This window comes from Erythrolamprus reginae, chromosome Z, assembly GCF_031021105.1.
Source record: "Erythrolamprus reginae isolate rEryReg1 chromosome Z, rEryReg1.hap1, whole genome shotgun sequence".
NCBI classification, from domain to species: Eukaryota; Metazoa; Chordata; class Lepidosauria; order Squamata; family Dipsadidae; genus Erythrolamprus; species Erythrolamprus reginae.
This window is the reverse complement of record NC_091963.1, coordinates 19,165,551-19,191,811: the sequence shown is the minus strand read 5'-3', so window position 1 is coordinate 19,191,811 and position 26,261 is coordinate 19,165,551. Positions and strand designations below refer to the sequence as shown.

The following is a 26,261-nucleotide window of genomic DNA, read 5'->3' as shown; positions in this document are numbered from 1 at the left end:
GATCTACCTTCAGTTTCTACCATTCTCACAAAAGGTAACATTGGGCTTATAACAAGGACCTCCAAAGATAGTATGAACTAAGTCAGTGATGGTGAACCTTTTTTTAAGCTCTGGTGCCGAAAGGGCATGTGCGCATGCAACACGGTTCATGTGTGCCCACACCCACAATGTAATGCCTTCCCCCGCAGGGATGGGTTCCATTTACCTTTTCCTACCGGTGCGCATCACGACATTTTGCTGCGTGATTCTACTTCTGCACATATGCAGAAGGAGATTTCAAGCTGAAACACAACTGAGAAGCCATCTAAACCAGGAAAAAAGCACTGATTCTATTTCCACGCATGTGCATAAGGACATTTCAAGCTGGAAAAAAATGGTGGCATGCATGGACCGGGAAAGGCGGCACCAGAGCTGTCATGCTACTTGGAGCGCCTGCACTAGACCACACCGGTAGGAACCCACCCTTGCTCCCCCATGCATGTGTGCACAATCTCCCATGCTGCCCCCCTGTGCATGACTGCAACCTCAGTGAAGCCTCCGGATTTCCAGTAGTCCCACTGCACTATTTTTCGCCCTCCCCAGGGTTTAGGAAAGCCTCCGGAACTTTTGGATGGCAAAAAACAGCTCAACGGGACTACGAGAAGTTTGTTTCCAAAATTCCGGCCTGTTGCACCCATTTTTCGCTATCCACAGGCTCTGGAGGTTTTCCTAAAGCCTGGGGAGGTTGAAAACTATTATCCCCTGCCAAAAATCAGCTGGCCAGCATGCACATGCATGCTGGAGCTGATATAGGACCTTGCCTTGTGTGCCCTCATATATTATTATTATTTATTAGATGTGTATGCCGCCCCTCCCCGTAGACTAGGGGCGGCTCCGTGTGCCACCTGTGGCACTCATGCCATAGGTTTGCCATCACGGGACTAAGTTATCTGAATGGAGGTGAAATCCCATACATCATACAACAGTTGAATAATATCTTGCCATGGAAGACCCTAACAGTATAGATAATAGGATCATGCCGATTGAAAGAAACGAAATGAAAACGAGAATAATTGCCACGTTTCTGAGCAGATTCTATAATGTAAGTAGCCTGAGCCCTCCAAGATCCTGAGGCTTGGAAAACAACACCCAAATATTTATATATCTTAACTTGGTCTATCATATGTCTGTTCATCTGCCAGCTGCATTTTGTTAAGCATTAGTGAGGACCATGACTTTGGTCTGGCAGGAATGAATGACAAGCTTTTCCAACAAAGCCATAAATAAAAGGCAGTATGATCTTCACTGAGCACAGAGCTGAAAACAAAGCATGGAGGAGGACTGGTGCCAAAGTAATTTGCAGGCAAGCATCGCATGATTTGTGTGTGTGTGTTTGCGCGCGTGCGTGCACAGGTGCATATGTGTGCATGTGTGTGTTGGTGTTTCCTTCACAGCTGTGAAGAATGGCATTTTATGCAAATTGGAGAAAATAACATAATTGTTGTACTAATAATTACAGCTTTTTTCATCCAGTGAACATGCTGGAACAAAGGATAATCTCAGTTGCAGTCCTCTTATTTTTATGCATTCACAGATCTTGTTAAAAGCAATTCCTCATGGGGTATCCTCTCTCCCCCGCCTCATTCTCCAATTTCCTATTAATTGAAATGTAGCACTACACAATTGAAAGAAAGGGAAAAAATCCCTGTATATCTGCAAAGATTCTCAGTCCTCCAGGTCATGGCTGTCTCAAAGGTGCTTTTTATTTCTTTTTTTTCCCCAAAAGGCTACTTCAATGTTTTTGAGGAAGATGTTCTCCAGTGCATCTGGAAGGAGAGTCCAACATGGGTATTACTCCAATCCTATTGGTAGAGACTGAGTTAATTTTTACATATTAATTGAGCACCGCCCCCTCTGCTCTCCCCATGAGCCAGTTTTAAAAACTCAGTCAAAGAGTAGAGACATGCTGAGTTTGTTAAGAGAACCTTAATGGGTTAAATTAGATTAATAATAGTGAATAAAATGTATAAACCTGTTTTAATCTGTTTCTTTCTCTTTCAGGTTGGAAGACAGAAGAGGAACAGGAGGATGGGGTCTCTGCCCTCCGTGGGCAGCACCCCCAACGATCCTCCTCAGGGGTTTTGTATTCCCCCCGAGGGAACACCCCGCAGAGGAGCAGCCAGCCTGGGGTCCCTGACCTTCGAGGTCATACCAGGGCTGCGAGCCGAAGGTGGAGGGGAATGCCCCTCCACTGGGAGGCTCGGAGGCGTCCCGGATCGGCCGGCATCGAACCGCCTCACAGCTGATCAGGAGATCAGCGCGGCGGCTGCCGCTGTGGCCACAGGAGCCGCCGGAACAGCCGCCGAGAGCCGCGAGCGGATGGAAAAGCCGCGGTCCCTCTCACGGAGCCGCGGAGGCCAGAGAGAAGCGGGTCCAGGCTCCGATCGCCGGAGCGACCCGGGAAACGGCCCGAACGCCGCGCAGGCGCGGGCGCCGCCATGTTGGGGCTGGAAATAAGCGGGCGTGTCATTAGGCGCGAAAACCGCTCCCCCCCCCCTCCGACGGCGGAAAGAGCGCGAAGGGCCAGGAAGCCCAGGGCGCAGGCGCAGACTCGAGAAAGACGAGGCGCCATTTTGCATGACTCGAAGGAGGCAGCAAACAGGCAACCGGAGGCAAAAAAGTCGGATTTCTGGACTCAACGAGCTTGTGGGTTACCAGGCACTGTGAGTACTATGGAGGATCGCCAAGTCAGCGATAAGCCCGCTTCCCCTAGACCACCAAAAGACAAGCCCAAGGGGAAGGGAAAGGAGAAGGCAAAGGCCCCTCATTCCCCTGCTTCCACCTCTTCTATTAAGGAAGCCGAAAAGCGCATCAAGGCGCTTGAAAAGAAGCTGGAAGCTGCCTTACAAGCCTCTCCAGCAGGGCTACCTCCAGCACAGCGACAGGCATCAGACCCTGTGTCACCTCCAGCTGCCTTTGGGCCCATGGGGGTCCATCAGGAAGGGGACTGGTCCCCAGACCGACAGTTTTTGCCCATGCCTCAAGTCATGCCCTCCCCCAGCACTTCCTGGGCCAGACCAGGGTCAGCGGGGCCTTTGGAGAGGAGCTCCCAGGGACCATCTGCCACCTTCACCCCCACTGCAGCTGGATGGAGATCCCAGCCTGGGGCGTGGCAGAATTTGCCCCCGGATTTGCAGGACATTATAGCCAATGCGTATTCGCAAAACATGGCCATGGGAGCACAGCAGCATGGCAGACAGTCCCATCTGGCAAGGGATTCATGGTCGGCACCGCCCCCCTCGGGCTTGGGGTCCTTGTTGGAAGAGCCAGATCAATTGGAAGGCAGTGACCCAGAATATGGCTTCTCAGAGGATGAGACAGCGCCAGAACAACCACCCACGGTGGGTCTATTTAAACCAACACTGTTTAGGCCCTTATTATGTAAGGCCAAGCATGTGATGAACCTTCCCGGCTCAGCCAAGGCAACAGAGACCACAGAGACTGGAAATACCTCGACCACCCTCCTTCAGGAACCTCAACCTGAGTCCGACCACTTTCCTGCCTCGGACATTTTTGTGAAAGGGCTCAAAAGACCCTGGCAGTATCCTGCAGCGGCACAAGGGCCTACCAACATCGAAAGGAAGTTCTACACCTTCGATGAGGAGGTGGAGAAGCTCTTGGAATTCCCTCCAATCGATCAACCTGTCGTGACGCTGGTATCAAGCGCCTTGGTGCCTTCAGAGACGGGCGACAGCCTGAGACCTGAAGAGAGGAGGACAGAAACACTGCTGCGCAAGACGCACCAGATGTCAAGCTGGAGTTTCCGAGCTGCGGCAGCATCCTCGTTCATTAACCGAGCCGCACTGCTCTGGATACAGGAGATGCAGTCACGCCTCGGCCCGGAGGATGGACGTCTCCGCCAAGATCTAAGTAAACTGCGAGCGGCGACGGAATTCTCCGCGGACGCTACCTTACACGCGGCCAAGTTCTCCGCCAGGAGCATGGCAGCCACACTGTCATCTCGCCGCCTCCTGTGGTTGAAGAACTGGCAAGCGGACCTAAAATCTAAATGGCGGCTGGCATCCGGTCCATTCCAAGGATCCACCCTGTTCGGTGACCTGCTAGAAAAAGTCCTCGTGGAGGACAAGGACAAGAGAAAGGTCCTTCCCAGGTCCAACCGAAGGCAGGACCGTAGATCCACGCCATACTCTAGACGACAGTCCTTTCGTTGGGACACTTCAACCAGCTCCAACCAGAACCAGCGACCCTTCTCCCAGGGTCAATACACTTCACAATCCTACAGGAGCGATCGCGGCTCCTTTCAGGACAGGCCACGGGGCTACCATCAGTCCAGGAGGCCGTTTCGTGGCAACAACCAACGTGGGTTCAAACGTAACTCCAAGTGACTCAGCCACTTTACAGCCCTTGGGAGGCAGGCTCCAGGGATTCAGCACAGCCTGGCAAGCGACCTCCTCCGACAAATGGGCTGTGGCTACCGTGACACACGGACTCAAGTTGGAGTTTATTCAGTTACCTCCCAGTCGGTTCGTAAACTGCCCTCAGATAAAGGACTTTCAAAAAAAGCTACAATTACGCAAGGAAATAGCGCACCTGTTGGACATCCAAGCCATAGAACAGGTCCCCCAGCAGGAGGAAGGCCAGGGATTCTATTCCATGATATTCATCGTTCCCAAGGCCTCCGGGGGCTGCAGGTTGATTTTAAACCTGAAGCAACTGAACCTCTTTATACGATACCGGAGGTTCAGGATGCATTCCTTGCAAACTATTCTGGCTTCTATTCGACCACTGGATCTTTTAACATCCATCGATCTCAAGGAAGCCTACCTACACGTTCCCATTCATCCGGAACACCGCAGGTTTCTTCGCTTCTGCACGGAAGGCAGACATTTCCAATACAGGGCCATGCCATTCGGCCTTTCATCGGCGCCGCGGACCTTTACCAAGCTCCTCGACGTGTTAACAGCCAGCCTACGGGCGCGGTCCATCAGATTGATGGCTTACCTGGACGATATCATCATTTTGTCCAGGTCCCCGGAAGCGGCCAGGAGAGACCTTACAGAGACCATTCACACGCTGCAACGACACGGCTTCACCATCAATGTGGAGAAAAGCCAGCTCACGCCCACCACCAGTTTGCTACACCTTGGTGCAGTCATAGACACCCAGACAAGCACGGTGGCGCTGTCAGCAGAACGACAGGACAACATACGGCGTCTGGTAGCCAACACGCGACGGGGATCAATCCCCTTATCCCAACTGTCAAAGATACTAGGCACCCTAGTGTCGGCAATTGGTATCGTCCCTTGGGCCAGATACCACATCAGGACATTGCAATGGTTCCTGCTCCCAGCCCAGAGGACAAAGGTGAGCCACTCACACCGGTTAGTACACCTGCCTCAGAAGGTAAAGGACTCCCTGGGATGGTGGACATCGACAGCAATAACCGTCGGATCTCCATTCCGAATACAAGACCAGATCATCCTGACCACAGACGCCAGTCTCACAGGGTGGGGGGCCCATGTTGGGTCCCAGATGGCTCAAGGTCTGTGGAGGGCGGAGGATCTATCGCCCATCAACATCAACTTCCTAGAGCTAAGAGCAGTTTTTCTTGCTCTACAGACATTTTCACAGTTGGTTCAGGGACGGCACGTGTTGGTGCTCACGGACAATGTCGCGACCAGGGCCCACTTGAATCATCAAGGGGGTACGCGGTCACAGCGCCTCATGGAGGAGACGAACAATCTCTTCAATTGGGCCGAACGTCACCTACAGTCCCTGTCAGCGGAGCACATTGCGGGTGTCAGCAATACGCAGGCAGATTGGCTAAGTCGGTCTACTTTAGACCCATCAGAATGGAGGCTAGAACCGAGCATCTTCCAGCAGATGATCGCCAGATTTGGAACCCCATCAGTGGATCTGTTTGCAAGTTCCCTGAATGCCCAGTTGCCAAGGTTCTACACAAGGTTTCCAGACCCGAGGGCGGAGAGGGTCAACGCCCTGTTGACACCGTGGCCCCCGGGACTACTATACGCCTTTCCACCAACGAACCTGGTACAGAGGGTGGTGGAAAAGATCTTGCAGGAGAGAGCGGAGGTGCTGTTGGTGGCCCCACACTGGCCTCGCCGACCGTGGTTCTCCGACTTGGTGGCTCTGTCGGTGTCACCCCCTTGGAGGATTCCGGATCGGATGATAGCTCTCAGCCAGGGGAACCTACAACATCCAGACCCCCAGTGGCTGCAACTAACCGTCTGGCACTTGAGCGGCTCAGACTACGACAACTGAATATACCTGACAAAGTCATTGATACCATACAGGCTGCAAGGCGACCCTCCACGTCTCGCATTTACCAAGCAACGTGGGCAGCCTTTTGTGGGTTTTGCGAAAAACGCCGAGTAAACCCTAGGACAGCGTCGGTGATCTCTGTCCTCGAATTTCTACAAGTAGGACTAGAGCGTGGGTTGGCGCCTAACACACTAAGACGACAGGTGGCGGCCCTTTCCACCATGATACAAGTGGAAGGCATACGATCATTGGCTTATCACCCTCTGGTGAAAGACTTTTTACGGGGAGCGTCAAACCAACATACCCCGCCGGTTAGAAGATTTCCTTCGTGGGATCTCACGTTAGTGCTGAAGGCCTTAACAAAGCCACCATTTGAACCTTTAAGATCCATACCAATTCGTTTACTGTCTATAAAAACAGCCTTTCTAGTCGCAATCACGTCGGCAAGGAGGGTGTCGGAACTGGCCGCCTTGTCAGTTCGGCCTGATCTATGCATCTTCTACCCTGATAGGGTGATACTGAGACTGGACCCTTCCTTTATTCCGAAAGTGAACTCGGAATTTCACAGGAAACAAGAACTGTGTCTTCCTGATTTTTGTACCCACGGTAACCATCCATCAGAGTTAAGATGGCATAAGGTAGATGTCCGCCGTGCGGTCAAGATTTACATTAGACGGACGAGGTCGTTTCGGCGAACGGAGAGGCTGTTCATCGCATTCTCTCAAGGGAAGAAGGGACTTGGACTTTCATCAACTTCAGTCAGTCGTTGGATCAGGGACTGCATCGCAGAAGCATACAAGGCCCGAGACCAACCCGTACCAACGGGAGTGACTGCTCACTCTACTAGGAGTGCGGCCGCTTCAGCCGCCTGGGCCACACAGGCGTCCATAGATGATATCTGCAGAGCTGCCACGTGGGCAGCTCCCTCGACCTTCATAAGGCATTACAAGTTGGACTCCTTTGCTTCGGCTGAGGCAGCGTTTGGGAGACGTGTTTTACAAAGAGTTTGTGTTTCTCCAACGTCCCTGACAAGACCTTCTCCCTCCCATGGGCCGTAAATCTCTGGTATATCCCATGTTGGACTCTCCTTCCAGATGCACTGGAGAAGTACCGTTGTACCTACCTGAACGGTCTTCTCAGTGCACTGGAAGGAGAGTCCAAACCCACCCAGTATGATGAAGGGTGCAGGGACGCCGGAGTGGGCAGTTGAATCAGTTATTAGTTGTATTAATAAAAATTGGTTATCCTCTATCTATGTTTCGTTTTTAAAACTGGCTCATGGGGAGAGCAGAGGGGGCGGTGCTCAATTAATATGTAAAAATTAACTCAGTCTCTACCAATAGGATTGGAGTAATACCCATGTTGGACTCTCCTTCCAGTGCACTGAGAAGACCGTTCAGGTAGGTACAACGGTACTTTTGCTTTTCATCAAAAAAGCTTCATCAGTTCAGTAAGAGAGCTGAAAAGCTATATTTTTCTTTACATAGATGTTTTATATTCCGCCTGGAGATATCTTTGTTGCTTTTGCTGCTCCTTCATGATCCTACAATACCCATTTTAACTCAAAAGAAGAACATAACCTTAGCAATAAATAATTGACTTCCTCTTAGAACCACCCAGGAACACTTATTCTTCCATTTCTACTTCAGGTATAGAGGTAGTTTGCCAGTGGATAACAGTTGAAACCATGTTGAATGTGTAACAGGGGATAAAGAACTCAACACCTCTGTAATTTAATGCAGCGAGTTGGAAAATAAATAAAATAAAATACAATGAGGTGTAAAATAAATAGGGCATTTCTTGTTATGACATTCCCTAAGAAATGAAAAAACACACCAACCCTCAAATTGAGTGCTGCTATTACTGGGAATAACTAAAATAATGGCTAAGCTTTGAAGTTTCCTAGAATTTTTCATCAAGCAAAATGTTACAGAAAACAGAAGAAGGGAAAGTAGCAAGGAAATGCAGAAAATAGGTTATATGTTCAAGACATGAGGGTTGGTATTTGAAGACGGTCCCTGGATAACAAGTATGGACTAAGTGATAGTTTGGAATTGCTCAAGGAGAAACACAAAATTCATTAGTCCTCTTTTCCCAACAAACATTCATATAAACAGCACAAATATAAAAGAGGTATAAATATTATAACTTAGTTGGGGGAAAGACCAAAAGCAACATGAGAAAATATTATTTTACTGACAGAGTAGTAGATCCTTTGAACAAACTTCCAGCAGACATGGTTGGTAAATCCACAGTAACTGAATTTAAAAATGCCTGGGATAAACATATATTGCAGCCATGAGAGCCGTCGTGGGGCTTCCAAGATTTGCCCATGTTTCTTCAACACTCTGTGGCTTGCATTGGCTGCCAATCAGTTTCTGGTCACAATTCAAAGTGTTGGTCATGACCTTTAAAGCCCTACATGGCATTGGACCAGATTACCTCCAGAACCGCCTACTACCGCACGAATCCCAGCGACCGATAAGGTCCCATAGAGTTGGCCTTCTCCAGGTCCCGTCGACTAAACAATGTCGTTTGGCGGGCCCCAGGGGAAGAGCTTTCTCTGTGGCGACCCCGGCCCTCTGGAACCAACTCCCCCTGGAGATTAGAACTGCCCCCACCCTCCCTGTCTTTCATAAATTACTCAAGACTCACTTATGCCGCCAGGCATGGGGGAGTTAAGATATTCCTTACCCCTAGGCCATTACAAGTTATGCATGGTATGTTTGTGTGTATGTTTGGTTTTATAATAAGGGTTTTTAGTTGTTTTATTAATTGGATTGTTACATGCTGTTTTTATCATTGTTGTTAGCCGCCCCGAGTCTGTGGAGAGGGGCGGCATACAAATCAAATCAAATCAAATAAACAAACAAACAAACAAACAAATAACCACCCTAAGATAAAATACAGGAAATAGTATAAGGGCAGAGTAGATGGACCATGAGCTCCTTTTCTGCCGTCAATCTTCTATGTTTCTGTCTACAAAGCAGGAAGCTTATTTGAGGTGATATTTTTTTCTGGGCAGCTGAAAAATGTTAAAATAATATTGAGCATGGTCATGACAGAGCCTCAAAATATGATTTATTGTGTCTAAGATGCCTGAAGTAAAGGAAATATATATATATAAAATATGTAGCACTCTTGAAACAGGAAATGTTTGAAATTAGCTCACTGAAAATCTAAATTTGTCCAATAATATTCATTTTGAGATGTTCCTCTAATCCATCAAGAGCTGAATATATAAGCAATTTTGACATACTGTAATGTATCCGGAGATAACATGTTCAATTTCAAAGATATCTCCCATAGCAAAAGCAATTATTAGCACCTGTTAATACTTTCTAAAGTTTTCTTTCCAATTTTAGTTTTCTGTTCAAGCAATCTTCTGGGGACTCAGTTCCTGGAATATTAGAAAGTATTTTCTTCTCCTTTTCCTCATACGATTAGTCAAAAATTTCCAGAGTTTCATTATAAAGATGAAACTTTATTTATTTATTTTTCTCTTCCTTCATTCCAACCTCCCACATTTTGTAACAGATTCCTTGTCTCGTTTCACAAAACAAGGAATTGACTGGAAAGAAAGATGGATAATGCTAGCTGGGCAGTAGAGAATTCCTTATGGCACAATTACATCTTTCGTATTTACTTCTCACAACAGACCATTGTCTGCTTCAATTCAGAGGCTTGATTCAGAAGACTTGCTGGCATGAGTTGGCTGCTTGGCTTAATCCTCCCAGAAGTAACAATAAATCCACATTATTTATCACTGGGAAATTAATAGCACATCTAATGTCAGCCAGATAGAAAGGGCATGGCTGTTTTTTCACTATTAATCTAACAGTTCCCAGCAGTAATTTAAATGCATCTTTAATGGGGAACATAACTATGCACTATTTATCAAACGTACATGAGGAGTGTTCCCCTATAGTGAGAAGTTGGAAAACAAAGAGACAGAAGAAATGTATTGTAAACAAGCAAGCTTGTGACTTCAGTTCCTTCATAATGAAACTCAAACGAGGGACCCAATTAGTGTAGATTTTATTCCGTGTTATAGTTCAAGTTATCTTTAATCTTTACCTTCCTTGATAATTGCAATTGTTGTCATGAAGACATATAGCAAAATTAAACAGATTCTGCAAGCATACAAATGGCCATAACAACTTTCCTTACTAAACTGATTCTCACATTGCATTGAGCTTAAATCCAGGGTGACAAAACACATTTGTTTTGTTAACATACTATAACATACTATGCCCAATAATCCACATAGGAAGAAACGCTTGATTTATGATTACAGTTGGAACTAGAATTTCCATTGCTAAGTGAAGCTGCTATTAACAGTAACCACTTGATTTTGTGACCTTTTTTGTTATTTTCATTGTTTGTCAGAAGTTGGCTGAGAAAATCTCAAATGGTGATCACATGAACCTCACATGCAACCATTGTAAATAGATTCTGGTGACCACATGCCCAAATTTTGATCACATGATGCTGAGGATGCCATGACAGACATAATTGCAAAGGCCATTTGTAAGCCACTTTTTTTCAGTCATTGTAATTTTGAATGGTCACTAAATGAGTGGCTGTAAATTGAGTGTTGCCTGTATAATGTTTTGATAAAATGGCCTGTTTTGCAGATGCTAAAATCTAATCCAGTATGGTATACGAATGTATAATCTTCTATCCATATTTAGGAAAATGTTGCTAATAAAATTAAAATGCATGGAATAGTTGTACATTCATACAGATTGTGTTTTTCCAAACTTGGAAAATTTAAGATGTGATGGCTTCAATTCCCCAGGTTCCCCAGTTAGCAGGTTTGAAGTCCACACATCTTAAAGTTGTCAAGTTTGAAAAACACTTCTCTGTGTTTTTTAATTTTTCAATCTTTGGTTCAGGGGGAAAATGCTGCTTTTTAAAATTTTGTATCTCATTCACTTGTTTATAATAAAAACTTTTAATGGGATGTGGAATTGCCTTCACACTGCTGCATATAAAACCTCCAGGCATCGGTCAATTCTAGCACCTCCTAATATGAAATGTTGACATTTGTGGCTGCTAGAACAAAACAAATGTGATTTAATTCCTGGCAGGAAAATGATACTCATACAGTTGCAATGTGTTCGGGGCAAAAATGGACATAAAAGTGGAAGAGTAATCAAATAAAGACAGTCGAGAACTAGCAGCAGTAGTATATCGCTATTTCCTAACCAGCCTGATGAAAAAAGAGACTGGGAAATCTTGCCTTTATTTATTTATTTATTTATTTATTTATTTAGATTTGTATGCCGCCCCTCTCCGCAGACTCTGGGCGGCTCACAGCATAACATAACAGTTTGTAACAAATCCAAATATAATTTAAAACATTTAAAAGAACCCCATTTTGTTAACAAGCATACACTCAAACATCCCATACATAAAATGTGTATGCCCGGGGGAGGTGTTTCAGTTCCCCCATGCCTGACGACAGAGGTGGGTTTTAAGAAGTTTACGGAAGGCAGGGAGAGTAGGGGCAGTTCTAATCTCTGGGGGGAGTTGGTTCCAGAGAGTCGGGGCCGCCACAGTGAAGGCTCTTCCCCTGGGGCCCACCAACCGACATTGTTTAGTTGACGGGACCCGGAGAAGGCCCACTGTGTGGGACCTAATTGGTCGCTGGGATTCGTGCGGTAGAAGGCGGTCTCGGAGATATTCTGGTCCAGTGCCATGAAGGGCTTTAAAGGTCATGACCAACACTTTGAATTGTGACCGGAAATTGATCGGCAGCCAATGCAAGCTGCGGAGTGATGTTGAAACATGGGCATACCTAGGTAGGCCCATGACTGCTCTCGCAGCTGCATTCTGCACGATCTGAAGTTTCCGAACACTTTTCAAAGGTACCCCCATGTAGAGAGCATTACAGTAGTCGAACCTCGAGGCGATGAGGGCATGAGTGACTGTGAGCAATGAGTCCCGGTCCAGATAGGGCCGCAACTGGTGCACCAGCCTTTGCTAGGGAAAAAGAAACCTCTGGAGAATTCAAGTTACAGATACAGTGGTACCTCGACATACGAGTTTAATTTGTGCCAGAGGCGAGCTCGTATGTCGATCAATTCGTATCTCAAACGAATGCATTTAGATTTGGCTTTTCGCGCCAAGATAACTGGAAAAAAATTTGAATTCTTGCGCCACCTAGTGGACGCTTGGCTCGTATCCCGAATTTGAGCTCGGGTGTCAAACAGAAATTTTGCTCGCGTCTCAGCTCGTAACTTGGAATACTCGCATGTGGAGCAGCTCGTATCTAGAGGTACTACTGTATTATGACTTTAGCACAGACTATTAAATGCTTCTGAATTAGATAAATTGAGTTTATTTTGTAACCTACAAAGACAACAACTTAGCTTGCTGTTATTATTCAATATACTTTTCTATACAAAGTCAAAGATTTCATTGGAAGAAATGAATCTTATTATTGTCTCTGTAGAAGATATATTACTGCATTGAGTGCTCAGATCTTAAGACTAAGTTAAATGTTTTTTTAAGATGGTCCTTGGATTAAGAAGCAGTGTTGAGGAGTGCTTTAGCCACCAACAGTACTGTTTTTTTTCCTTTGACATGATTTACTTACTACTTTTTCAGATCCTGAGATAGGAAGAATTGCAAAATAGGACAATTCTAACCAGAATATTTCTTCTGCTCCAATTTTGTCACATCATTGCTATGATGTAATATTATTATACTACATCATCATATGTCACAGTATATCCTATTATGATAACATGTCATAGTAGGTGTAATCATCATGCATGATATGTGTCAGACCAGCCATGTCTTAAATCTTTAAATAAAAACGATCCTTGGCTACATTTGTTGAGAAAGGTATAGTTTATCAGAGATTAAATGCATTGCAATATTTCAATTAAAACTGAAAATTGCCTGCAAAAATCCCTAAGTTCTATTTTTCCATTCCTTAACTATCACTCATTGCCTATCCCAGAGCAACCAATAATCAGGTACAAACAAGAGGTTTTCATAACGGTCAATCAAGTGACACTTGATATGTGCCCAGTGAACGGCTACCAAATGTTTTACTACCACACTGTGGGCGTGTCTTATGCGCTTTCTTTCAACATCTTTCAGTGCAAATTGGGTGCTCTGGGATGGAGCTCCATTTTCACTACCCCACTGCATTCCCTCCCATCCGGTCAGCAGCCCACCCCTGTATGCGCCCACCTCCTTCTTCCAGCTGAGTGACCTTGAGGCAGCATCTCAAAAAGATACAGCATTTACTTTCATTTCCTGAAGCATTCCCTCCTTCATCCACTCTTCCCACAGTTCATGGCAGTCTTTCAATGTATAAAAGCAAAGCACAACCAAACATAAGGTGGCGGCTGACAGTATTGCCTTCCGATGCTGATGAGAGGGTCTGCAAAACACAGGTAGTTCCTCAATTTACAACCATTGTTTAGTGACTGTTCAAAGTTACAACGGTGATGAAAAAAATGACTGATGGCTGCTTTTCATACAACTGCTGCAGTCTCCCCACTATAACATAATAAAAATTCAGGTGCTTAGCAATTGGCATATATTTATGATGGTTGTATTTTCCAGGGATCATGTTGTCACCATTTAGGATCTAGATTGTTGGGGGCAATATGGTGACTGTAAACCGCTTAGAGAGAGCTGTAAAGCACTGTGAAATGGTATATAAATCTAAGTGCTATTGCTATTTATAACTTTCCCAGCCAGCTTCCAACAATCAAAGTTAACCCACATTCACTTAACCACCAGAAGATTGACTTAATAATTGCAGTAAATCACTTAACTATGGCAGAAAAGATCATATAATGTGAGAAAACCCGCTTAACCACAGTCTTGCTTGTCAAATAAATTTTGGGTTCAATTGCACTCGTAAGTCAAGAGTTGCCTGTAGAACGATTCTAGCCAAAACGTTTTTGTCCCCTTTCTCCCCTAGCAGTGAGGATATAGAAGCAGCTGGAAAGACACTCAACCCATTCTTCCTGCTTCCTTGTGAATGATTAATTGGGTAACAACAACAAAAAAAGGGGAGGGGAAGAGCATTTGCTAGGTGCCGCAGTGGGAAGTTGTTCTCCATGCTCCGCGGGAACCCTGAATTCCCATCACCTGGGGGTGGGGTGTCGGTTCTTATGGAACCGAACTGCCATGAAGGAGACCTGTTTGGGGTTGGCATACCCCTTAGGGACCCAAACTAGAGCCCTCGACTGGCAGCAGTGAAAGTCGGCTTGGGACAAAGCTGTTCCAGCCATTTTAGCCATGGTGGCTACGCAACATGGTTATTTGCTTAGGTGATCATCATCTGGAGAGAAAAGAATAAAGCATTCTGCAGGGGGGACGAGGGGGAGAAATTACGGAGATTGGTGAGTCTGTTGGCTGAAAGAAGAGCATTTGATACAACTTAAAAGCTTTAAGGGGAGAAACAGAATGACTGGAAATGAAGTAGCGTAAAAGACTGGATGGGGATACAAACTGATAGGTTAATGAGATGAGGAGGAAATTTGCTTGATTTGGATTTACTTTTCAAGTGGGGAAGAACAAGAGGGTTTGACCAGAAGAACCATGGATGCCATTTGTTGAGAAGTCGAGGCTGTGGAACTTACTCCGTAGCAGCTGGTTGATGTAAAGTGGTGGATTCTCAATCTTCTGGAGCCTTTGAGTTGTTCGAAGCAGACTTTTCTCTACTAAATGGACTGTGTTAAAATATAGGCTTGGTTGATTGGGATCTTAGGAATATGGAGGGAAAGGACCAGGTGGAAATAATTGAAACATTTTTAGAACTATTAAATGGCTCAATAAGAAGGCTGGGAATGGAACCAGCCATTTTAAATACTAGAAGTGAGATTCAAAAGGGACTGAAAATACAGTTGGAGGTTGTAGAAGAGGGGATGATTGAAGAAAATACAGATGAAGAAGAAAAGCTCACTTGAAGTGAAACAAAGACTATGGACTTTTAAAATGAATATCCTAAATATGATCATGATTACTATGATGATTGTTATTCTGGAAATTATGAATTTGTTAAAAATTGTGACAAAGGGAAAAAAGAAGGCACTAAGAGGGATGTGATTGAAACTTTTTAAAGCAATGACCAAAGAATTTATTGAAGAATGGGGAAAGGAGTAAGCAGTAAAAGTAGACAAAGAGACAAAAAGAAAAGAGAAATAGATAAGAAAAAAAGAAAGAGAAAGAAAAAGAAAAGATAGGGAATTAAGGGTTTGGGGATGGATAAAATTTAAATATAAAAAATAAATGGAAAATAACTAGATAGATGAGGGAGGCTAGAATATTTCTGACTGCCTTTTGTTTTGTGTTATTAAATAAAAATACTTACTGTATTTTTCGAAGTGCAGTGGTATCTCATGATACGAACCCCTCGTCTTACGAACAACCCGAGTTACGAACCCGGGGTTCAGAAAATTTTTGCCTCTTCTTACGAACTTTTTTCTTCTTACGAACCCGCTGCCGCCGCCACCGAGAAGCCCAGCCACCCGGCTGTCGCTTTTTGAAACAGCCAGGGGGCTTCCCAGCGTCCTCCTGAACCCGAACGCCAAACCCAAACTTCCGGGTTCGGCGTTCGGGAGGCCGCTGGGAAACCCCCCGGCTGTTTTAAAAGGTGACAGCTGGGCAGCGGGGCTTCCCAGTGGCTTCCTGAACCCGAACTTTTGTCAAACTTCCGGGTTCAGCATTCGGGAGGCCGCTGGGAAGCCCCGCCGCCCAGCTGTCACCTTTTAAAACAGCCGGGGGGCTTCTTGGTGGCTTCCCAAACACCAAACCCGGAAGTTTGGGTTTGGCGTTCGGGTTCAGGAGGATGCTGGGAAGCCCCCCGGCTGTTTTAAAAGGTGACAGGCGGGTGGCGGCTTTTTTTGCGGGGGGGGGGGTTCGTTGCACGAATTAATGGATTTTACATTGTTTCCTATGGGAAACAATGTTTCGTCTTACAAACTTTTCGTCTTACGAACCTCCCCCTAGAACCAATTAGGTTCATAAGATGAGGTATTACTGTATAAGTTGCACCTTAGTTTTGGGGGAGGAAAATAGGGAAAGGAATCCGCTAGGAATCATCTGGCTAGCGTCTTTAGTCTGGTCAGCTTCAGCACATTACTTTATCCCCTGGTTAAGGACTTAAAAACTTTATTCGGAGAGAGTAACAATGAAAGAGCTTGCAAGCCAGTAAGATCTGGGAACATCATTAGCACCTGGAAAGAAACAGTCTGAACAAGTAGAACAATGGAAAAAACCCTGCAAAGATTTAGGGAAAACATTCTTCTTTGCAGAGAGTAACAATGAAAGAGCTTGCAAGCCGGTAAGAGCTGGGAACATTGTTAGCACCTGATTAGGAAAGGAACATTTGGAGCAAGTAAAGCAATTTAAAAAAAAACCTACAAAGGATTTAGAAAACATTCCTCACAGAGTAATGAAAGAGCTTGCAAGCGGATAAGAGCTGGGAACAGCATTAGGACCTGGTTAGGGCTGGAAAGAAACTTACTCAGAGCAAATTGAAGCAATGAAAAAAAAACCTGCAAAGACTTAAGACTTGGAAAACATTCTTCGCAGAGAGAAACAATGAAAGAGCCTGCAAGATAAGAGCTGAGAAAATCATTATCAGCTAGTTAAAGCTACATTCAGAGTATAAGACACATCCTCTTTTAGGGAGGAAAAAGGTGCATCTTGTCCACCGAAAAATACAGTAATTGGAAAAATAGATTTAGTAATTAAGCAGATGGATCTTTCAGGTCTGATACAGATGATGAATCTTAACTGATGGGAAGTAATCTAGGTAGTTCTTTTTTATTTTCTAATCTTTATTTATATGTACTTACTTACTTTATAAAATTATAGATTTGAAGGAGAATACAAACTAAATTAGGGATGGTTATTTGGTTAGTTATGGGTTTTTTGGCTAATTATTTGGGATGTATCGATTTTCCTTTTTCCTTCCTTTTCCTGGTGGTTTAAATGGAAGCCTAAATGGAAATATTTCTGATAGGTAAGGCCTGTCTAATGTAAAATGAGAAAGCTAATATATTAAATATGAAGGATTAAAGTGATTTAAAGCAATACAATGAATATTATAATACAATAGTAGAATGAACCTTGAATTTTGAAATTAAGTATGTGATTTAAATGATTATGATGAATTATTTAAGATTGAAATAGACAAACAATTGGACGATGTACAATTAGGAGGTTAAAAATGATCCTTTTAAAGGAAACCTGAATGGGAAAAGTCTGTGTTAACAAATTGATCTGGGATAAATGTATAAAGGTTGGGAGGAATAATTAGATATGCTGAAATGTGTAATGATCATTGACACTAGATGGCACATTTAATTATAAAACAACTGTAGAGGCATGTAGCTATGAAATAAGAAACAAACATTGAGAAAAAGAGACTAAGAAAGGGGAGGGAACCACAGGCCCTAAAATGAAAAGAAATAAGAAACCATAAGCATGTTGGAATGTAAAGAGGATAAGTATTAAATTTGGAGTTAAAAGTGGGTTTTAAGTGGAATTTGGCGTTATAAACTTGAAACAAAAAGTTTTAATTTTAATTTTTGGAGCTATAAGTAACAAAATAGAATATTAATGGTTATTATAGCTTTCAAAGATGATTTTACATAACATAAGAATTTATTGTTTTAATTTAATAGATTGGGACAGACAGAAAAGGATTAGAGTGTTGGAGAAGTAGAAAAGAAGGGAGAGGAGGAGTGTTAAAGACAGAGAGATAAACAGAAAGGAAAAATGAAAGAGGGAGAGAGGTTCAGGAGGAGGAAAGGGAAAGTAGATAGAAGGGGGAAAGAGTGAAAGAGGAAGGGAGGTGCAAGAAAGAATGGTTAAAGGGGCAAGCTGTTGTGCATTTTTTTAAAAAAATTAAATAAAATATGAGTCTATGAACAATGGCTAAAATGTATAATTATGAACTCTGTAAGGTATATGTAATAGTGGAAGATATACACATGTTGAATCTCTATATGAGAAGGTGGAGAAAAATAAAAAAAACTTTTGAAAACAACAACAACAGAGCATAGTTGGTAAACTGGTTCCCAAAAGGTCAAGCATGAAATGGGCCAAAATGGCAGCTAATATGATTAGGATTTGGCAAGTTATCTGAAATTAGACTGATATTAATGATTTATCTATAGTTAATGCTAAAGTTGATTTACATATCATATACCTAAAAATAATGTATTGTGACAAATCCCAAACATATTTAAGAATCAGTGCACTGTTTTCTTGTTTTGAGTCTTTCCTGTATTCTTGGAAAAGTCATTGAAGCAAAGAATAGGTTTGATATTATTATTAAAAAGTTGGAATGTTTTTAAAAATGCCATTATTTATTTGCAGCTAATATTCCCTGATATTATGATCACTCATCTTGTGATTGAAATTACAATTGCACTGACATGACCTCAGTTATGACTTTCACAAAAATCTCATACTTGCATGCTTAGCAACTGCCTCACAATTACAATCGTTACAGTGGCCCGGGATCACACAATTACCATTTGCAACCTTCCAAGTCAGCTTCCAACAAGTTGTCAGTGGGGAAACCAGCAGGAAAGGCTGCAATTTGCACATGATTCCTTGCTTAATGACCACAGCAATTTGCTGATCAATTCTGGCAAAAGGTTATAAAATCAGGTATTAAGAAGACTAAGGATGCCGATCACTTTCTCTATGCCTCCACCAGTCTCCAGGTGATGTGACAATGATAAACAGACATGGATATCGAAAGCTGCCATTAGCCCTTTCCAGAATTGGGTAGTGAATTGTGCTCCTTGGTCTGACATGACCCTATCCAGCAGACTGTGTAACTGAAAGACATACTGAATAAACATGCGAGCAGTGGTGTGAGCAGTCAGTAATCCTAAGGATGAAATGTGCCATCTTCATCAGCATGTCCACCACCACAGACACGGTCATGAAGTCGGCGGAAGGGGGAAAGTTCTTCAGGAAATCCATGGAAACTGCCCCCCAGGGTCTCTACGGGGTTGGTAAAGGCTGTAACAAACCAGGAGGTGTTCCGTGGCTGGCTCGGCCTGACAACAATGGATGGAAGAGGTCACATAGGAATGGAGGTCCAGGAAACCAAGTGGAGGGTCTTGAAGAGACCAAAATATCCTGCTACAGGGTTATCATGGCACTGGTTTAGAATCAGGCCGTGAAGCAGTACAGCTTGTCCCGAAAACAGAGATTGTCTGAAAGTCCAAGGGCAGTCAGGTCCTATCTCCCGCTACTGTGGCTCCATGAACATATCCTGCTGCTGCACCTCCCAAATCTGTCCTTGGAGATCCATGGGGTTGTGGACAGCCGTGATTGATTCGACAGGCAGAATAGTCTAAGGTGGCAGCGGATCCTTGACGTAGACGTATTCTGGTTTGCAAAATAGGGCGTCCGCCAGTTAGTTATGCCGACTCGGGATGTAGGTGACCTTAAAGTGGAATCTGGCAAAGAAGAAGGCTCACCAGATCTACCGCTGATTACGTTTCCTCGCGGTTTGCAGAAATTCCAGCTTTTTGTGGTCTGTCCGAACTTCTACAGTGTCGGGGTCTCTCAAGGTGATGCCTCCAGGTCTTGAAGGCAGTCTTAATGGCCAACAACTCCTTCTCCCAAATAGTGTAGTTGTATTCAGATGGATTTAACTTCCTAAAATAATACGTGCACGGGAAAAGAGAACCGCTATCCTCACAAGTATGGAGAAACATGGCTCTGATGGCAATATCTGATATGTCTGCCTCCACCATGAATGGATGATGAGGGTATAGGTGTTTGAGGATTGGTTCCTTCATGAAGGCCTCCTTTAGGGCCAGGAACGCTTGCTGCTAGGGATCGGACCACCAGAACAAGACTTTCTTTTGCAGGAGCCGTGTGAGGGGCATGGTCAAAGTGGCGAATTCTGGGATGAACTTTCAGTAATAATTCATGAACCACAGGAACCTCTGGACATCTTTCACCTGATGAGGAGGCTGCCATATTTTTAAGGCCTCGACCTTGCCAGGATCCATCACTATGCCTTCTGGAGAAATGTGATGTCCCAAGAAATGGTGGTCTGATAAAACTGACATTTCTCCAACTTAGCATAAGGATGGTGTCCCTGCAGATGTTGCAAGACCTGGTGGAGATGTTGGAGATGACTTTTCTGGGATGTGGAATAAATCAGGATATCATCAAGGCAGACTATAACAAACTGGTTCAACAGATCCCGGAAAATATTGTTCATGACATGATGGAAGACAGTTGGAACATTCATGAGTCCAAATAGCAAGACTGTGCACTTGAAATGGCCATGCTGAGTCCTGAACGCTGTCTTCCACTTATCCCCTTCATGGATTCACACCAAGTTGTATGAGCCATGCAGGTCCAACTTTGTGAAGATGGTCGCTGATTGGAGTCTCTCCATGAGTTCCAGGATCAAAGGCAAAGGGTACTGGTTGTGCACTGTGATAACATTACGTTTCTGATACTCATAGCACAGGCATAAGTCTCCATTTTTTTTCTTTTTTTCAAAAAGAGGACTGGAGCTGGCAAGATCGATGATGAAGGTTTTTGTCCACAAAGTCCCATAACGTAGCCAGTTCAGGTTCTGACATAGAATAATGCTCCCCACAGGAAACAGTGTGTTTGGGACCTGATCAACTGCACAATCATGCGGCCAAACCGGGGGCAATTGGTCCACCTCTTTCTCACTGAACACATAGGAAAAGTCTGAGAGGTCAGCTGGCAACAAGACATTGGGGTGACTCTGTACCTGGGCTGAGCAGACTTTGTGTATATAGTCCATACACTGTAGGCTTGGAAAAGAAATGAAATTTTGGGATCATACCATGCGACGGTCATGAGTCCTCAGCCATGCCAGATCTAGAACCAAGGGGAAATGAAGTCCCTTCCTCACATAAAATTAGGTGGCCTCCTCATACTGTCCAATGGCCAAGCACAGTTGTGTGATAGCCTTAATTGGCCTGGATAACAACATTCAACCATTGATTGTCTCGACCAGCATAGGAAGATCCATTGGGCACAAGGGAATGGCACAATGAAAAGCAAACACTATCCATGAAGTTCGTGGTTGCTCCAGAGTCCACCAAGGCATGGACTGGAAGCTTGCTGGCAAGATTATCAGTGGACATCTTAGTATCTAGGATCAAATGCTATGGTAGTCCAGGATCTACATCTGCAGAACAAGAGTCTGACTTGGTGCCTGTCAGACCCAATTTTTCCACTAGGCCATGCTCTGACAATTTTCCAACAGGGCCAGCTGGGACTGTGAAGTAGGACCAGGTACTGATGCCTCACATCTCTTCTTGGGACAAGAGATCACAAAATGTCTGGGCTCCCACAATACAAACACAACCCCCCTGCCCGACGTTTGTCCTTTTCTGCCTACACCAAGGTCCATGGACTCTTCTCGTGGAGCTGAGACCAACTGAAGAACAGGAAACACAGAAAGTACCTGGGCAATGCTCACGCAGCCTGAGCTGGCCAGACACCAGGAGAGACAGGAGGTGTCTGGGCCGCATTATGGGATTTCCTGCCCTGCAATCTAGCATTGCTCCTCAGACAAAGATGCACCAACTCAGACATCATAGGAAGAATATGCACTCTGGCCAAATCATCCTGCAAACTTTCCGATAATCCATTCTGGATCCAGCTGGGGGTCCCTTCTTTTAGTGCTCTGTCCTGTCCTATGTCTAATACATTTTGTGGTATCAACATGATGTCTGGTTGTATATCTGCACCACCATGAGTGATGTCTAGGTTTTGTCTCAGTGCCTGGAGGCTGTGGAGGCATGAATGGGATTAGCTCAATCTAAGCAAGACCAAGATTCCAGGACACTTTCTTTTTTGAATCACACTAGCTTAGACATTAAATTTGCAAACTGGCAATTATTCTAGATTTATAGCTGCTACTTAAAGAGCAGGTGGCAACAATAGCTAGAAAGGTTTTTGCAGTTTAAGTCGTTAGTTGCAGTCATTCCTGGACTTGGAAGGCCCTACTCAGTCTATTATGCCCTTGTGACATCCAGATTGGACTATTGCAATGACATTTACACAAGGTTTCCCTTGAAAATGGAAACACTAACTGGGACTTATTAGTCACCATGTGGCACCACTGCTCTGCATTGGCTTTTGGTGTGGTTCTAGATGCTATTCAAGGTGTGATCATCACCTTTAAAGCCCTTTATGGCTCAGGACTGAGTTACTTATAGGATCTTTATTCCCTAATTGTTTCTACTCTATCCCATATGGCAGGAACCAATGAGACTCAAAAGAATATTTTCTGCTATATCATTCAGCCTTTGGAAAATCAGTGTTCCTAAAATCAGATTGGCTCATCTCTGTAGGCTTTTTGCAAGGCCTTGAAAATTCAGCTTTGTGCTGAAGCCTACGGCATAGGTGCGGATGAGAGCCGCATCTTGATTGTATGGCTTATAGATTAGATTGTGTCCTGTGACTATTTTATTTTTGTTTACAGTATACCTTGTGTTTTTGTTTTAATCTGCTTGGAGTCACATAAAAGTATGGGATGGGTAAAAATAATAAAGGTGGGATATGAAAAAATAAATAAAAATCAAGTGAATAAATAAGCAACTGTTTAATTTAGTTTTCCTTCACAGATGCTTTGAAGAACTTTAATTTTAATCTATTATTTCTTCAAAGATGGGGAAGATATTATAAAGATTAGAGGATATTCATTGACAAAACTATTTATAGAGATTTTGTCTAAAGGGACTTTGTAAAATTCTTATAGGCCTGAATCGGGGGTGAAATACAGTAGGTTCTAAAAGGTTCTGGAGAATTGCAGTGGATATTTTCAATAGTTGGATAAACCGGCAAATACCACCTCTGGCTGGCCCCAGAGTGGGATGGGATGGGACAATATCCTTCCCCCAGTAGTGGGGAGGTGATGGGGATTTTGCAGCAATTTCTCCCTGCCACACCCACCAAACCACGCCCACAGAAACGGTAGTAAAAAATTTGGATTTCATCACTGGCCAGGATGATACTCAACATTATTTTAATGCAACAAAAGCAAGAATATATTTATTAACACTTCGTTAAAAATTCTTACTTTAAATTTATTAAGTGGAACCTTTTCCCACTGTGAGTTTAGACAGCCAGGTTCACAGTAACTTTTCTTCACAATTTGAGTTGTCAAATATGCAATCATATAAATTAAAACTGACGTACTAAAGTAGTATTTAGTTTTTCTTTTCCTATGTGGGAGCCTGCTTGAAAAGGGAGAGGATTTTAAAACTTATTCCTGCCTTTTAAAGCAAATCCAATCACAGTAAAAAAAATATCCACACGATCCATTATTCCATAGATAAAATGAACTGAACAAAACAGAGCTGGAAGGTACCTTGGAGTTCTTATATTCCAGCCCCCTGCTTGAGCAAGAGACCCTATACCAGTGATGTTGAACCTATGGCATTGGGGCCACAGATGGCACACAGAGCCATATCTGCTGGCACACGAGCCGTTGCCCTAGCTCAGCTCCAACGTGCATGTGTGTGCCGGCCAACTGATTTTTGGCTTACACAGAAGCTCTGGGAGGGCATTTTCAGCTCCAGGGAGTCTCCAGGGAGATGGGGGAGGGTATTTTTACCCTTCTCCGGCTCCAGTGAAGTCTTTGGAGCCTGGGGAGGGCAAAATACGAGCCTACTGGGCCCACCAGAAGTTGGGAAACAGTCCGTTTCCGGCCTCCAGAGGGCCGTGAGAAGCTGTTTTCGTTCTCCCCAGGCATTGAATTATGGGTGTGAGCACTCACACATGCACAATAGTGCACACCCACACTCTTTTGGCACATGGGGGGGGGGGAGGTTCGCCATCATGGACCTATGCAAATCAACATAGGAGCAACCAGACAATCAGAATTATCTCTTTCCTAAGCTGGCCTCTAAACAGAGTAACTTGAAAATACAATCATTGTTTTTACAGGGCAAGGGCTTTCTTATATAGGTGCTAAATCATACTGATTAAACAGTAAAATGCCCAGGGATAAGCTACAACGATACCTAATAGTGAAAACAGTTGTTCAATTTATACATTAAAACAAGTTGCACAACATATTCCATTTTTATTTATTTGATAAGCAGCAGTATTGTGTTCATCTTTTTTACATTTCAGTGTAGATACAATTATTATGTTATCTGCCATATTACAATATTTAGTCTGTTTTAAGTTTGTGTTTTAAGATACATTAAAAAAAACATCAACTGCAAATGTGGGAAGATGGAGTGGTGAAAGGGGAAGAATGGTATCCAACCAAAATTTTCACATTTCAGCAAGACTTCACTCATTCTCTTTTAATAAAGTTTTAAGAAATGTCATAATGACATGAGCTCGGGATATCTATAGGCTTTTTTTCTTCACTGACGCTCATGACGTGGCACTGGTGATGTTGTAAACAGCAGTAAAAACAGGAGCTGCCAAGTGACCAGTTATGGACCCCCACCCCACACAGAACACACCAAGCAGAGACAGAAATGAGCTCCTTACAGCCGTATCTGCAGAATATTAAACTCATGCTACATAGCTGTACTCATCTGCCGAGGACTGGCTCCGTTCAATGTACTGTTTGTCTATCAGAACTTCAATACACTTCTTAATCATGCTGATACTTGGGTTAAACCTAGCTCTTGATTGGCTAATTACCTGTGCAAAGGAGAGAAGAAGGAAAACCTGATGTAAATGCTGCCTAGTGAAAGGAGTTTTCTTTTGAGGGGGAGGGGGAGAGGGAGAGAAAAAACTTCAAAACTAAGTCAAGCTTATATATTAAACACAGATTCATTTTCTCAAAATTGCAGACCAGTTTGTGTGCTTCTGGAACAAGTGAAGAGTTTGGGCGTTGGTGGAGGTTAAAAACTTCCTAATTCATTTAAAGGCAGCAACGTCTAGGATCACAACTTTTGGAAAAGCACTTTTCTGAAAAGGAAAAACACTACCACTCGATTCACGCTTGGATACTAATTATGTCATGTGTCTCCATGAACAGCCTCAGAATTGTGCATAAACAAAGCCAATTACGTCCAAGAGTCATCAACAATCTTTCTGAAGCAAGACTGGCAAATTGGTGGAAGTTAAAGAGTACAAAGCATGACACCATTCATCATAAGGTATGTACAAGTATGTGTAACCTGCTACAGGATAGTCTGGAGTTAATGACTTGTTGCTTAGGGATCATTTGAAGATATGAAGACATCTTTCCCAAAAAACTATTTAAAAACTGGTTCTGGAGCTGTACATACTCGCTTTGATGGTGGCCAAATGACTGCATTTCAGGTGTTCAGCAACCATCTGACCATTGCGATTTTTTTTGCCACTTTCTGATTTTTTTTCAGTTGGTTTCAATCCAAACCCATTGGTAATACATTGATTTGCTTAACAATCATTGAAAGCCAGAAAAAAGTTGTAAATTGGGCCTGGACTCATGGGTGCCTTGACTAATGACTTACAACAGAAAATTCCAGATTCCATTACAGTCGTAAATCAAGGACTACCTGGTTTCTATAGCAGGGGTCAAGGATGTAGTATGGCACACCTTATTCCAATTGGCCCAGCTAACCATCCAACTTAACAAGATTTCTATTTTCCAAGTGGCACATAATCTTACCTCCTGAATGAGAGCATTGTGTCGCAACAATTTTCGTGCTTTCATGATGCGGACAATTGCAGCTTGAAGGTACATTTTCCTATCTTCATCTACAGCACTCCTGGTTTGCTCCATTTCCTGCAATACAAGACCATACAATTCAGTGGGTTAGGAGCTGAGATAACCTGCAGAGCCCGGCTTATTCAAATGGAGTAGTCTTTTGTGATCCGGATGAAAACGATTCTTTTCTTAATCAACTATATGGAAGAAGCTAATCCTCTGGCATTCTTAGAAACTAAAGGAAACATGAATGAGGGACTGTGGGGAACCTCTGCTTTAGCTTCTTTTGCAGAGTTTAAACCACTGT

The 26,261-nt window shown here is 43.7% G+C and overlaps 1 protein-coding gene across 3 annotated transcripts in view; it reads right to left on the bottom strand.

The window, feature by feature from the left end:
- Positions 1 to 26,261, bottom strand: part of CUL2 (cullin 2) — an 89,501-nt gene that overhangs the window by 3,749 nt on the left and 59,491 nt on the right. For 2 of the 3 annotated variants that reach the window (XM_070728037.1, XM_070728036.1), the window contains exon 20: positions 25,916 to 26,032. In XM_070728037.1, the coding sequence (XP_070584138.1) occupies positions 25,916 to 26,032 (117 nt within the window). Of the gene's footprint in view, positions 1 to 24,359; positions 24,958 to 25,915; positions 26,033 to 26,261 lie in introns of those variants that run through there. The other variant, XM_070728038.1, reaches the window with a different exon arrangement.